At 34.8% G+C, this 14,761-nt stretch overlaps 1 protein-coding gene across 1 annotated transcript; it reads left to right on the top strand.

The window, feature by feature from the left end:
* The first annotated feature begins 4,879 nt into the window (after positions 1 to 4,879).
* LOC121251960 (ferrochelatase-2, chloroplastic-like) lies at positions 4,880 to 14,761 on the top strand. The gene is given in 12 exon segments (XM_041151385.1): positions 4,880 to 5,085; positions 5,167 to 5,351; positions 6,966 to 7,293; positions 8,207 to 8,350; positions 9,188 to 9,289; positions 10,174 to 10,277; positions 10,372 to 10,498; positions 10,758 to 10,910; positions 12,290 to 12,390; positions 12,602 to 12,687; positions 12,690 to 12,802; positions 14,147 to 14,761. Coding segments are annotated over 11 exon segments (1,593 nt in total). The 5' UTR covers positions 4,880 to 5,085; positions 5,167 to 5,241; the 3' UTR covers positions 14,372 to 14,761.

The raw sequence follows: 14,761 nt of genomic DNA, 5'->3' as shown, positions 1-14,761 counted from the left end.
ACTTTGGCATGAGTTATTGTTTTATAGACATACATATTATGGTTTTTTTAGCATTTGTTTACTCAATTAAATTTAACACATTTCTTGCATGAAGAATCAAGCACGTGAATTGTGCGATTCTTAGGCCATTGAGTCTCCTGTATGTTATGCATTTGGGGAGTGCTACTCCTGCCGAGAGAGTCGGTACCGAATTGGGTACCGACAAGTGTATTGTGTTTTTTTTTAGGAAAATACTAGTTTGTCCCTTCACTTTAACTGTTTGTATATTTTTTTATTTTTTATTTTTATTTAATGATTAAGAAAGTAATTTTTATTTTATTTAAGTATTTTTTTGTTTTTTTAAAAATATAAAAAGAAAAATGAGAAAAAAAACGCACATTTGTTTTAGGCAACATGCCTAGCGATCAAAGTTAGGCCGCAGCCTAACACAACTCTTTTTTTAAAGAATTTTTTGTGTATTTAAAAAAGAATACTAAAAAACAAAAAACACAAATACTAAAAAAATAAACAATTCGGTACAAATGATAGGTACACTTTGTCGGGTACCTATCATTTTCCTATGCATTTTATCCCTTTGTTTAATCACTATAGTAAGTAGGCATTATCTCTACAAGTGCCAAACTATCAACTACAAAATTATTAAAATTGGGGGAAGAAGTTAAGTTGATAGTTATATTACTATGAGTAGTTCTTAGATACAATTTGAAGGTGTGCAAGTTCTATATACTCTTCTTAAAAAATAGTGAAGCCCACTGGTATTTTTTTTATATGAATCTCAAATTTGTCTACTTTTTTTTAACGGGAGTGCGTAAGGTTTGCATATTCTAAAACTATACGAATCATTACTAAAAAATAATAATTATTTTAAAAATATGATACAAAAAGAGCATCATCTAATCTATATCTCCAATATTAAATCGTGAATAATTTTAGCTTAACAAAAATAAAATAATAGTTGAAAATTTATGCTAACCGTGTGACATCTTTTGGCCTGTGCAAACATAGGTTTCAAAAATACTAAGTTGAAAATGTATTTAACCCCTCCTCCCACCCGCTCTATGGCTGTGCAAAACCTCTGTCGGCTCTAGCTCCAACTCTGACGGAGTCGGAATAGTTGGAATCATATTGACTCTGAAATTTTATGTTAGAGTCGAGTCCATATGGGCTCCAAACTCCGATTTAAAAAAAAAAAAAATCAAATGTAAAACGGCGTCGTTTTACATTTGATTGTTTGAAACTAAGTTAACTAAATAATGTTGTTCCATTCACATCTTTCAAGTGGAACGATGTCGTTTGTGCACATCATGTGTCCAAAACGCAGGACTCCCTTCTCCCCCTCACTCTTCTGTGAATCTTCTCTCCTTTCTATTTATCTCTGCCTATCAGCCGTGCCACACCTTCTTGTCGTTGCCATGATGGCGTTGCGAGCCCAGGCCCACCATAGACTACTTCCATTCAATTGTCACAACGTCGTAAGTATATTTTGGCCTCTTAATTTGATTTGCAATTGTTGTTTGATTTGTGTTGATTTCGATTTTTTAGGGTTCTAGAATTTTGGAAATTCTCGATTATTGTTGTTGTGACTTCACTGTAAATTTAAATTAATGATACAATCCATTTTGTTGTTTGAGAGCTGCCTAATTTTGTTGCCCTATTGTGGAATTTTGATTTTTAGGATTTGAACTTTTTAAAGGTTTTTCTCCGAATTGGGGGTTTTAAATTTCTTGTTTGTTTGCTTCTTAATTTTTTTTTTTAAACTTTCGTATCATGTCTTTATTAGCTGTTTATTTATTTTTTAAGCGCAGTTGATATGGATATGGATGCTACATCTACTCAGGACGATTGTCCACAAGGGGATGCTACAATTTCTATACCTACAGGTACTTCCACCCCTAAACCCACATCTGGAGCAGCTACTTCTTGTGCAAGTAGTCGAGTACTTATAGATATAGAAGATGCAGATATTCTTAATGAGGAGGAGTTGGATATTGATGCCGGTTGACCACCATGACCTAATAAAAAAAGGTCTTGAATATGAATACCAAAACTCCTGGTAATCGTGAGAACTCGCAAGTAAAATACCACTATTGTGGGCAACTTTGTAGTTGTCATTTGAAGAAATAAAGCACTTATATGTTAATAGCACATCTTATGACTACCGTGGTATAAGATACACAAAGGGTTGGTGGCCAATGATCAGACGAAGCTCAATTACGAAACTTATACCGCTACTAATGGTACGCATAGTAAGAAATTGTCAATCCCTCAATACAATGAGAAGATGTTGAGGGATTTGCTTGCAAAAATGATCATTACGGATGAGATGCATTTTCTCACCGTTGAGGGAAAAGGCTTCTGTAGATTTGTGTAGTGTCGTGAGCCTCAATTTTCCATGCCTTCACGGTATACGGTAATTGGAGATTGTTTGAAGAAGCACGCCAAGAAGAGGATCGAGAGGAAGGAGATGTTTATTATCACTGTCCAGAGAGTGTCAATTACGATTGATACATGGATGTCCATACAAAATCTTAGCTACATGTGTATCATAGCTCACTTCATTGACAGTGAGTGGACATTGCATAAGCGGATTATTAGATTCAAACAAATTGAAGATCACAAGGGTTCATCCATTGGAAAGAAGATGGATGACTGTATAAAAGATTGAAAGATTACAAAAGTACTTTGTATGCCAGTGTCAATAACACTACAATAGAATGATTTAGGCAGAATACGACAATAAAATAGGATATAATTTGTGACAACGAGTTTATGACCACTTGTAACATAATTGTGATGACATTATCATTTTCATGAATAATATGATGCGGATGAAATCCAATTACAATAAATATTAGGATGTTGAAAAGATAAATAGATTATTATTTTTTGCTACGATTCTTGATCATAATATAAGTTGGTTGTTGTAGAATTTTGGATTAGGAATGTCCTTGGTGATAGGAAGGTTGATCAGTTTATTAGACTGCTGAAGAATAATATTGATCACTTATATAGCTATTACAACAACAGTGATAAGTTTTCAAGCCAAGGTAGTAGCTCCTCACGACCAACCGGCTCAACATCTTCCTTAGATCACACACATGGAAGGGGCTCAACTATTTTGATGTGAAGGTAGCATCAAATCTGAGCATTGAGAAATACTATATAGTGTAAGTCTGAGATTGAACGTTATTTTATGGAAGATGTCGACACACCTAGTGATACATTTCATATCTTAATTTGGTGGAAGGTTCATTCCACCATGTTTCCGGTCCTTTCCCAAGTAGCTCGGGATGTGCTAGCCATTCATATTACTACGATTGTCTCTGAGTCGGCATTTAACACTAAAAATCGCGTGTTGGATGTTTATCGGAGTTCATTGTCTCTGGCCACCATGGAGGCCCTCATTTGCACACATAATTGTCTAAGTTCAACACCTATTAGACTAGATACTGTTGATGATGTCGAGAGCTATAGGTTTGAATCGGGTGACTTTATGCTTTTAGCCTTCATTTTTAAATAATTAATTACATATTTTTAATGTTGTAATGATTTAAGTTATAATTTTTATGTTATTGTAGGCTTAGTTGTGAACTCCAAAATAAATGCAAATGAATGAGATGGACACACCATGGGATGGAGTTCAAACATTCCAGTGTATCATTAACTTTCATGTGAGGCACTTTACTGTTAGTATGTTTAATTTGGCTAAGTAGTGTAATGTCTAACTTTTTTTAATTTCCAAAACAATGTAGAATGCTTGGAATTGGAGGCAGATGGTGCTGATAATTATTGTAAATTCTAGTTTTTTTTGTTTTATTTTGATACATTATTACATTATAAATTGGTTGAGAACTTTGATGAAGTTGGTTAGAGTTGGTTGTGATTGTGTATTTTTTTTCTCTTTGGTTTTGTAATGTATGTAATTTACTCATTGTATTTATGTTTTTTTAATTTTTTAATAATAGTTTTAGAAATGGGAAGTCTACTGGACTGTTGGTGATTTTTAGTTTTTTTTTTTTTCAATTTTTTTTAACAATTTTTTTTTTTGGAAATGGGGAGCCCAAATAGGGATTGGGCCTTGGGCTGGCCTAACTCCGATCAGAGCTCCAATCGCCAACTTTGAACTTCGATTGGAGTCTAAATCCGACTCCTATTGGAGTCGGAGTCCGAAAATACTTCTGACTTTTGTTGGAGTCGGAGGTAGGCTTTCCGACTCCGTCAGAATCAGAGCCCATCCCTAAGCTGCTCTATGAGTTTCACGAGGAATACCAAATACAGTTTGAAAGTGTATAAATTCTGTATACTTATTTTGAAAGACAATAAAGAGAAATGAGTAAGATTTGTATATCTTATAATTGTATAAATTCTATATTGTATTATTAAAAAATTATAATTATTTTAAAAATATGATATAAAAAGAGCATCATCTAATCTATATCTCCGGTAATTAAATAGTGAATAATTTTAGCTTAAAAAATAAAATAATAGTTGAAAGTAATAGTTGCTGGGATTAAAAAATAATAATAATGTTACATAAAGTCGTGAAGTGCATAAGTCTTATGAAATTATTTTGAAAAAAAATGAAGTCCACTATTATAAACTTAATTTTCTTTTCATGTAAATTTTATATTTATTTATTTTTTCTAAAAATATTTACACGACACTGACGTACTCTACAATTATAAACTGCATTTCTAAGTTTAAAATATAAGCCCAGCTATACATCAATTGCATTCTCTACACAGTTTATATGATTCTTTTTTTATTCAACACATTAGATATGCTGCGGCTATGGTTAATAATAGATTGATGTGAATAATTTTTCTTAAAATGTACCCCCGACCCTTTTCTTGGCTTTGGAAAAACAAGGAAAAAAAAGAAAAAGATAAAAGAGGCAGATAAGGTGGCGTGGGCTCCTATTCATTTGTCTTCGTGTGGCTGTGGCCCTCCATCGGCTTACTATTACCATGGAGTAGTGCCTCTGTCTCTGCAATGAACCACAAGTAGACGCGTAAGCTTCTTCATCCATCTCCATTACTTCTTCACATGCTCTTCCTCAGCTACCATTCGCTGCACGACGTATTGGTGAGTCTTGGGTTTTTTTTTCCCTTCTTTTTTCTGCTTTTTTTTTTCGGTTTTGATGCCGATGCTTGATTTGTGGTTTAGGCTCATTTTGCGTGGTGGGTTTAGTGGGTTTTGATTTCAGGACTTCGATAGAGAACTGGTGGTACTCTTATCTAGATGAATATGAAGGGTCTCATTCAAAGTCCGTGTTCTTCTTCGTCTTCACCCTCTGCGTTTCTTCGTCCTCCTTGCCTCACCTCTGCTTCTCGCGATTCTAAATTCCCACTGTAAAGTTTCAGAAACTCTCTTTCTTTTTTGTTTTTGAGGACTACATATATTTGAGCATCTATGGTTTCACGCATGGTTGCATGTAGATATACATTGCACCATAATATTTGCTTCGTTTTCGCAACTTTATGTGTTGGCTCTTTCTTTATTGTGGTTCTATTTATTTATACAAAAATATATTGTAATTTTGAATTTTTGCACAGTGATTGATATATCAAATGCGAGGAATGGCCTGTTATTCCTGTAATTGAAGGTGAAGCCCAAGAGAGAAGGAAAATATGGGAAACGAAGTAGAAAAACAGACGCTTTCATTTAGTTAGCAACTGGCTATTAAATCTAGAGAATGTTACTAGCTTATTTTTTTTGTAAAGTGCGGTTTCAGTTTCCACCATCTTAATGCAATGCATTTGTCAGAAGTTGAAAGCTGAATGACTTGTCTTCCATATCTTTCTGCCTGAGGTTGCTAGTCTAATATATCTCTGAACGGCTGAGCCTCAGAGGTCTAAAACGTTTGCCTTGTAATTGTTTTATGAATTTCCGATGCTTGTTGTGAAGTAGGCAATGTGAGTTTCAAACTGGAACTATTTGTCTGCAAGATTCCAATCTTTATGTGCCATTTTGGACCATGTACTTACAGCCATTATATTTGAAGGAGAAATTGAAGGATAGAAAAGTGATAAAGGAAAATCAAGGACATATAAACTCTTTGCTTTGTCTGGTTTGAGAGAAAAGGCGTGTGAAAAGTAAACAGAGGGAGAGGTAGTCCATCTGGGGGAAAATGGGTTGTGAGAGGATATATTTCCTTATAATATGAATGATTCTATTGGGAACCCCCTTGGCTTCCCTCCACCACATCCCCCTCCCCCCAATACATGGAGAGATGATCATGGAAGACCTACTGCTTTGATAACTCTAGATTGTGTATGGGAGTTGGTAGTAACTAAAAATGAATAAACTATCCCCAAAGGCCAAATGTCTTTGTATTAGACTGTCAATGCATAAATTTTGCATTCCGAATGGTCACAATTTGTGCAATAGCTTGCACTGTTTATCCTTATTATGTTGAAGTATTAAATTACCAAAGGTTCTAATATCTTTCCTTCGTTTTTAATCCCTAGGGGTTGGCTCAAGTGGTAAGGGCCTTGGTCTTGGTGGTATGCTCCCTCTAGGTCTAAGGTTTGAACCCTTGGGTGCAAACGATTTCTAGGTTCATGTCCCATCCGTAAAAAGCTGATGATTTACCTGATCGATGTTTCGGGGACGTGTTACACAGGTCCGGGATTTAACCAGGTTAAAGACTTGTTGCGTTTGCACGGTCTCTAGGATTCCTTCTCATTAAAACAATATCTTTCCTTCGTTTATGCTCTCTCTCATATTGTAAAAGTTTTTTAATATTATTTTTAAGGTTTTCATTAATCATGCTCATTTACCATTGCTAAAACATGTCACTGCATTCTCTTGTAACACCTAAAAATAATGGTGTTCTGCTACTGCATTTCTATAGATAAATTCCGTTGTATATTCAATTAATAAACAAATGTTTTAGAATCATATGCAAGGATTGATACAGTAAATCAACTATTATATATTTTTTATGTTCTTTGCTTTCATAGGCTGTTGCCACAGGCAATATGCACCTCCCAAAGGACATATCAATGCTCTGGGGTCTATATGGAGGCTTGCCATAATTCTTATCTTTCAAAACATTGCATGGTTGCAAGAGTTTCTTCCGGATGGTCTGAAACACAATCTTTATTTCCTAAGCAATCTCTAAAGAAGTCTTTGTTGCCACCGGGAGCACAAATGACATCAAAAAGTCAAGATGTCTCCAATGCACCTATTGTTGGTGATGATAAGATTGGAGTCTTGTTGCTGAACCTTGGAGGTCCCGAGACTCTGGAAGATGTGCAGCCTTTCTTGTTTAACCTGTTTGCTGACCCGGTAATGAGCTCTCACTTTCCTGTTTAATGTATCTCAAATGGTATTTTATTATTTGCTATTGTAAGTTTGCATCATTTATTCTCTATTTATTTTATTCATTTCTGTTTTGATGTTTTGCCTTGATCGAACACTAAGGGGATGCTCCTTGTCAAGTATATTATTGACCATTATACCTTTTTTTTTTTATAATTTACCATTATATTTAATTTGATTCATCAATTTTTCTTTATTAGATGGGTTAATTACTAGATTTAGTTATCTGTTGTTTGTCTTTCACAAATGAAATTGGAAGATATATATGGAATGGTCTATTTTGTTGCTGAATAATGAATGTGCATGGGTGCGTGTTTATATATATATATATATCTTGCAAAATTTGAAATAAATTTTATTTTTTGTTATCATCTTGGAATCAAGTAATAACATCTGTCACATAATTTTATGAATTCCTTTAGGTACCAGATATTTTTTATTTAGGAGTGAAGATAGCTATCTAATGGTGGGAAATAAAATCTTAAAGTTATGCTTTGATAGACAGATATTTTTGCAGGCATATGTCTTGCCATATGGAACATTCTTTTTTCTTCTGAATTCTTTTTTTTTTTTTTTTTTTTTGTTCCTTTTTTTTTCTGCATATACATGCTCAACGGGCACTTTTTTTTTAAATGTAGGATAAAGGATTTTGACACTACATCCAATGTAGAGAGCAGTGGCAACAATTTTGTGATAGTGTTAATGTTAGCACCACAATTAGGTTGTGGGATTTTTACAGCAGTCGTGGGTTTGGGATTAAACTATCAACTTTAATTGATACTTTTTCTTATTTTTTCCTGGGGTGAAAAGGACCTTGGAGTTGGACGTTCATTTTACCATCAATGGTGCTGTATTCATTTGCCTTCATTCTATTGGACAGGATATTATACGACTACCAAGGCTGTTTCGTTTTCTTCAAAAGCCCTTGGCACAATTCATATCTGTTCTCCGGGCTCCCAAGAGCAAAGAAGGCTATGCCTCAATTGGTGGTGGTTCCCCTCTTCGACGGATAACAGATGCCCAGGCATGATTTTTCTGTTAACCTTGATTCAAACTTTTTTAGTAGCTAATATTTTATTATATATTTTTTCTAGAGCTTATTTGTTTAGCTTTTTTTACAAGAGCTTAGTTGTTAATTTTACATAACATGTATAGTGATTTCGCTAATCAATAATATTGAAAAAATGGAAGAAAATGTTTGCCCCCCTCTCACTGTCATACTGCTAACGGATGGATGCCTCAAAACATCATCCAGTAGAGATGAACTCAGCGACGCATTGATCTCTGGTGGATCTCTAGTATTAGTCGAATAACAATTACAGCATGAGCTTTTACGTATGAGGTATTTTATAGTAATGCAAATGGGCGTCAGAAGGGTTCATATGTGAAGACAAAATCAAGCAATAAAAAATCCTCTGTTTCAGGCTTCTAGTATGAACTCTCTGGTTATGGGATGTCAGCATAAAACAGAATGCAGCAGAAATGTTCCAAATGTAAAATTATGATCTCTTTTGTTCATTTTACATCAGTAGTGAGATCCTAGATAGGTATGGAGTATCTCATAGGACTTTTGTCTTTGACTTTCGAATTTTTTATTGCTAAAATTGGTATGTTTTCCCAGATCTGGACTCCATTGAAAAAAGCACAGTAATTTATTGAAGCTATCGAGCTTGTAAAAGCTCATAGAAAGTTACCAGTTTATACTAATTTAACTTAACCTTTAATGTTGGCTGATGGTTGTGAAGGTTTTTGCATGCTACAGGCTTGTATTTATATACTTTGGTTCTTAGGAATTTCTCCTTTTGCTGAAAATTTGAGCTCATCCTTGTCTATTTCACTGGCTGTCCTTCTATATGTTCAGGCTGAAGAGTTGAGGAACTTCCTTTGGGAAAAGAATGTCCCAGCTGATGTGTATGTTGGTATGCGTTATTGGCATCCATTTACTGAAGAAGCTATTGAACAGGTATCTGGTGGGCTCTAACATCAGTTTTCGAACTTATTGCTTGATACACTTAAATGCCACCGTCCCTGCATCTATTTTCATGGTACTCTTTTACTACTTTTTCTTTTTTATTGGTAATAAGATTCTATGTCTACTACTTATTTTAGAGGAGAACGCTGCATGATTTATCTTTTCTGAAGATGTCAATGGTCAAAGAAATTTTGTGCTTTCAGAGGATAATTCTATCTTTTTTTCTTTTTTTTCTTTTTAAGAAGAGGACGGTACCCCAAATTTATTAATAGCCCTCACTTGTGGCAGAGGAAAACCGTGGTTACAGGTAGACACCTGGGGGTTATTGATAATCATAAAGGACCAAAATCCAAGCATCCAAGAAAACCTAAAATAAGGCAACAAAAGTCAAATCTCCATTGTTTACAGGTCAATTAACAATAAAGAAAACCTTGAGAACAAGAAGGAAAAAAATCTTGCAGGTAAACGTCAGCTCACACCAAAAAGAATAAGAATAAGAAAAACAGGTGCAATTTAACAAGTACCACACTACGAAATACGCAAATAAGGAATTCCGATTCTGTCCATGCGAAGAAGACCTCTCAGCTTATTGGGCAAAGGATCTCTGTCTTCAATCTAGTCCATGTTAACACCCTCTGCTCCCTGCTTGGCTAAAAAGTCAGCCACAATATTTCCTTCACGAAACACATGGCTCACTCTATAATCCATGCTTCCCAGGCAGGTCTGAAGCCATCCCAAAAGTCCTCAAGATACCAAATGTTAGAGTCTCTCCTAGTAAGCCATGAAGGATAATGCTATCTGTGTATTCCTAAATTTTCTGTAGGAATGAAAAGATGGATCTGGCTATTGATTTTTTTTTTTAAATAATTCTGTAGATAAAAAGAGATGGGATTACAAAGCTTGTTGTCCTTCCGCTGTATCCACAATTTTCAATATCAACCAGTGGTTCTAGCCTCCGACTCTTGGAGAGTATATTCCGGTGATTACCAAACACTTGCTGCTATTATACTATAGTAACCCAAAAAGATAATATAATATCAATTGAGCTGACAAATAATTATTTTGTTCATCAGGGAGGATGAATACTTAGTCAACATGCAGCACACAGTAATACCTTCATGGTACCAGCGCAAAGGGTACATAAAAGCCATGGCAGATTTGATTGAAAAGGAGTTAAGAAATTTTGACTGCCTTGAACAGGTTGCTCATCTTTAAATGCTTTTAATACTTTCTTGTTGAATTTATTATCATGTATATTCCCTGTGTACTTGGGCTTTGCTTACTTTTATGAATAAAACTTCTTGATTACCTACAAAAAAATACTTTATTGTTGAATTTGGTCATTTTTTTCTGTCCAAACATTTCTTCACTCTGCATTGAACTAAACCATATGCTCCATCGCTTGTTTTACTATTCTGGTACATATGACACCCAGTCTAATTGAAAATATGCATTTTAGGTTATGATATTCTTTAGTGCACATGGGGTGCCACTCGCATATGTGGAAGAGGCTGGTGATCCATATAAGGCCGAGATGGAGGAATGTGTGGATTTGATAATGGAAGAATTGAAAAAGAGGAAGATAACTAATGCTTGCACTCTTGCTTATCAGGTACTTTTGTTAGGGTAACAACCGTAGTAGTTTGTACTCTTGTTGCTAATTCATATAGAGCTTTACTACTCATCATCCCCGCACACCACATACCACACACCACATTTATTTTATTTATTTTTAATAGTTTTTGGTTTTATTCTTCATAAACTAATTGATTTCTTCTACGCATTATCCATACACCACACATTTGGTAAGAGAAAAAAAACAAAATAATAATGTGTCGTGTGTGGTGTGAGGATGATGAGTAGAATTTTTCATTCATATAACCTAGTCTTGGTTTGATAAATAGGTCTCTTAAATAATATATGGCTGAAGTTCTCTGTCAAGAAGTTTCAATGAGAAGTTGGTTGAAAGATTGGTATTGAATATTGATTAACTTATATGATCCAAGAAACCTGGTTTAGCGGGCTTATGTTTTATCTTGTTTTTAACATCTTTTGTTTATACTGAAGGGATTCTTACCCTCCTATTACAAGGCTTTGGAGATTATAAGAGACTAATCGTAAATCCACATGATTCTGCGGGAATTACTAAATTTACTAAATTAAAAATTCTATTTATCTAAATTAGTTACATACATTGAATCATTATATAATAAATGGAAACTTTGCACATTTTGATCTTTAAAATTTGGTTGAACATATTAATCTTCTTTCCCCTTCTTTTATTTTATTGTTATTTATTTTAAAGCCCACAAACTTTGATTGAGTGGAGAGAGGGATTAATAGCTCTTTATGTATGTCAAAGTAACTATGACTATAATGAGTCATAAATTAACTTCCTCTAAAATTCCATGACTTTATGGATCTATTGGCTACAAAATAAAAATGACAGGGTATCAGGTGAACTAAAAGATTATACTAACTTTGAATAGAAATTAATAACTTAATAAGATACATTATTTTTCGTTTAAAAGCTTTTCTTAATTATATATATATATATATATATTTTAAAGCTTCATTACTAACATAATATGGGAGTGGATGATGTGAGTGAGCAAAAGCATAGCTCCCCCAGCTTTCAAAATTATATATGAAAGTAGATTCTGATTTTTTGTTAAATATGATGGTTTTTTTTTAATGTTTTTACGAGTAAAGATATATTTTGTTAAAATGGAGAGGGATATTATCCTGGTATACAGGAAGCATAGATGAATTCACTCAACAAGCAAAGGGGAAAAGAGCTATAAAACCCTGAAAATTAGAATTGATGAGTTTTGAAAGCAATCCACACAATGAAATACTTTGTCATCTGAATTGATACTAGTATTTAGGAACTTTATTGTTGTTCAGTGAGCGTATAGGTTGTCCAGTGAGCCTTTTTGCATATACCCATGATACCATTGTGGAACTCATTTCATAGTCAATTTTTTGCAGAGCAGAGTTGGACCTGTAGAATGGTTGAAACCCTATACGGATGAGACAATAATTGAACTTGGGCAAAAAGGAGTGAAAAGTTTGTTGGCGGTCCCTATTAGGTAATGTCTGTCATCATCATTCTTTCAATACTTTATGCTTCATGTACATTTACTTCATGTTGTTACTGATAAAATAAATTACTTCTTGTTGGTCTGTCATTAACTCTCTGTCTGTCTCTCTAACACACACAAACACCGCATATTGTTCTACCATTAATTCTTTCAATACGTGTGTTGCTCTGTCATTAAGACTTTTATGCTTGATTAACAGCTTTGTCAGTGAGCACATTGAAACTCTGGAAGAAATTGATGTTGAGTATAAAGAATTAGCTCTAAAGTCTGGTATAAAAACATGGGGCGTGTTCCTGCCCTAGGTTGTGAACCGACCTTCATATCTGATTTGGCTGATGCTGTGATTGAGAGTCTCCCATATGTTGGAGCTATGGCAGTCTCAAACCTCGAAGCTCGACAGGTACCTTTATATTGGAGATGAATCGATATTTACTGTTTGGAGTAGATACTAGAACAATAAACTTTGGTGCAGTCTTGAGTCTAAAACTTCACTTTTCATGGTAAAAAAAAATCCAGATTATTACCTATCAAAAAAAAAAAAAAAAATCCAGATTATTTTTCTTTCCTTCTGTTTTGGAGAAAGTAAATGATGTAGAGTTAGTAAATAGCAGGATTATCCTAAAGATGGAATGGATTATCCAGGCATGGTTTCTTTTCGCTTCTTTATTTCTTGTGTGCATGTGTAGTGCACATATCACAGGGGATCTGAAAGAGCAAAAGAGTGAAGACCATAAGTCAGTCTACTGCCAAGTCTAGAAAAAGTTGGCCTTTCTTTTGATGATGCATGCCATTGAAAAAATGAGCATTCAAATGTTAGACAGAAGTTTCTAGGTCTTAGGCGTTGGAATGCTTTTCTAAGCATTGCTGAAGGAAATGTATTTAGGCATTTTCTTTTGTATACTCCCTATGTACATGGGCTATGCTATTTTCATTCATATCAATGAAACTTACTTCTTACTTATCAAAAAAAAAAAAAAAAAAAAGGTTTCGCTGAAGGAAATACAATAGAAAGTATCAGTTGCTTTTGTCCATTTTATAGTACATCATATTGACTGTATGAATCTAACGGCTGTCAAATCTTTAAGTCCACCTGCCCAAGGAGCGATCCTTTTAATTTTCTACAGTGTATGGGACAGGATAACTGCTCATGTCTAGAGATTAGTAACGTGATCAAGGATTTTTGGAAACCTTAAGCAATAAACGACGGACTTTATGACAGACAATTAGTGGAGTATTTATATTGGCGAGACTATTCTTGATTTGAAATAAGTGATGGTAATTGTGGTCTTCTACCCCTTGTATGGATGCTTATTTGGTTGGTGATTTGTGACATGAACCTGTTTGTTTAAATTCTCGTTGGAATAGCCTTGACTTCCCTTCATCGAAACAAGCATGCCTTTGACAGCTCCCCCTTGACTTGTTTTCTGAATGGATTTCATTTAATGCATCTCCCTCGTTTGTCAAGGTGATCTTAAGTGTGAATGGGTCAACTCTTGTGCCATCCTCATTTCCATGGCAATCCATCTAAACATGTCAATGTTGTCTTTTGAAGAACAAAGTCAAATCTAGGTCTCCCTTCATAAGTTCCAGTTAGGTATACAAGTAAATTTTGCTGATAAGTTACAGACAACCCATCCTGGGACAATCCTACCAGTATTATCTATTTTGTTCAGCTTTATTATAATGCTTGCCTTTTGTGTCACTTTGTCTGGTCTGTCCGAATTGAGGTTTGTGTTTTTGGCAGTCTTTGGTTCCCCTTGGCAGTGTAGAAGAATTATTGGCAGCATATGATTCACAACGCAGGGAGCTACCACCACCTGTTACAATGTGGGAATGGGGTTGGACAAGAAGTGCAGAAACTTGGAATGGAAGGGCAGCTATGCTGGCAGTGCTTGTGCTATTGGCCCTAGAAGTCACCACTGGGGAGGGTTTTCTACACCAGTGGGGTGTATTATCATCGCTTCAGTGAATCTCTCTCCCCCAAGATTTATGAAGCCACCCGTGCATTTTGTTTATGCATACTATCAGCATCTTCCGCACGTGTATCGCATTCGGTCATGCACGATTCTTATGCATGTCACACAGTATAAGATTTGGGGTAATTGTCTGGTGACAACACCGCTGTGGGTGAAAAGAAAAGAAGAGAAAAAAGAAATGTATAATAGTGGTTTTGGTTTTATATACATCCGCAATGTTCCTTGAATGTCTGTTGTAAAGTTTTTGGCTGTGTTTTTTCGTTCCTCTCTGCTGGTTTTCACAATTTAGAAACAACTGAAGAGTTTGTTTGCTGGCGATCTGTTTATGTAAATTTGAAATTAAGCAATATTCTTTGCAACCCGATATAATAATGGAGTTATAT

The sequence above is a fragment of the Juglans microcarpa x Juglans regia genome, chromosome 2S, assembly GCF_004785595.1.
Source record: "Juglans microcarpa x Juglans regia isolate MS1-56 chromosome 2S, Jm3101_v1.0, whole genome shotgun sequence".
Lineage (NCBI taxonomy): Eukaryota > Viridiplantae > Streptophyta > Magnoliopsida > Fagales > Juglandaceae > Juglans > Juglans microcarpa x Juglans regia.
The sequence above is the reverse complement of the archived record's forward strand: the minus strand, read 5'-3'. Positions and strand labels throughout refer to the sequence as shown.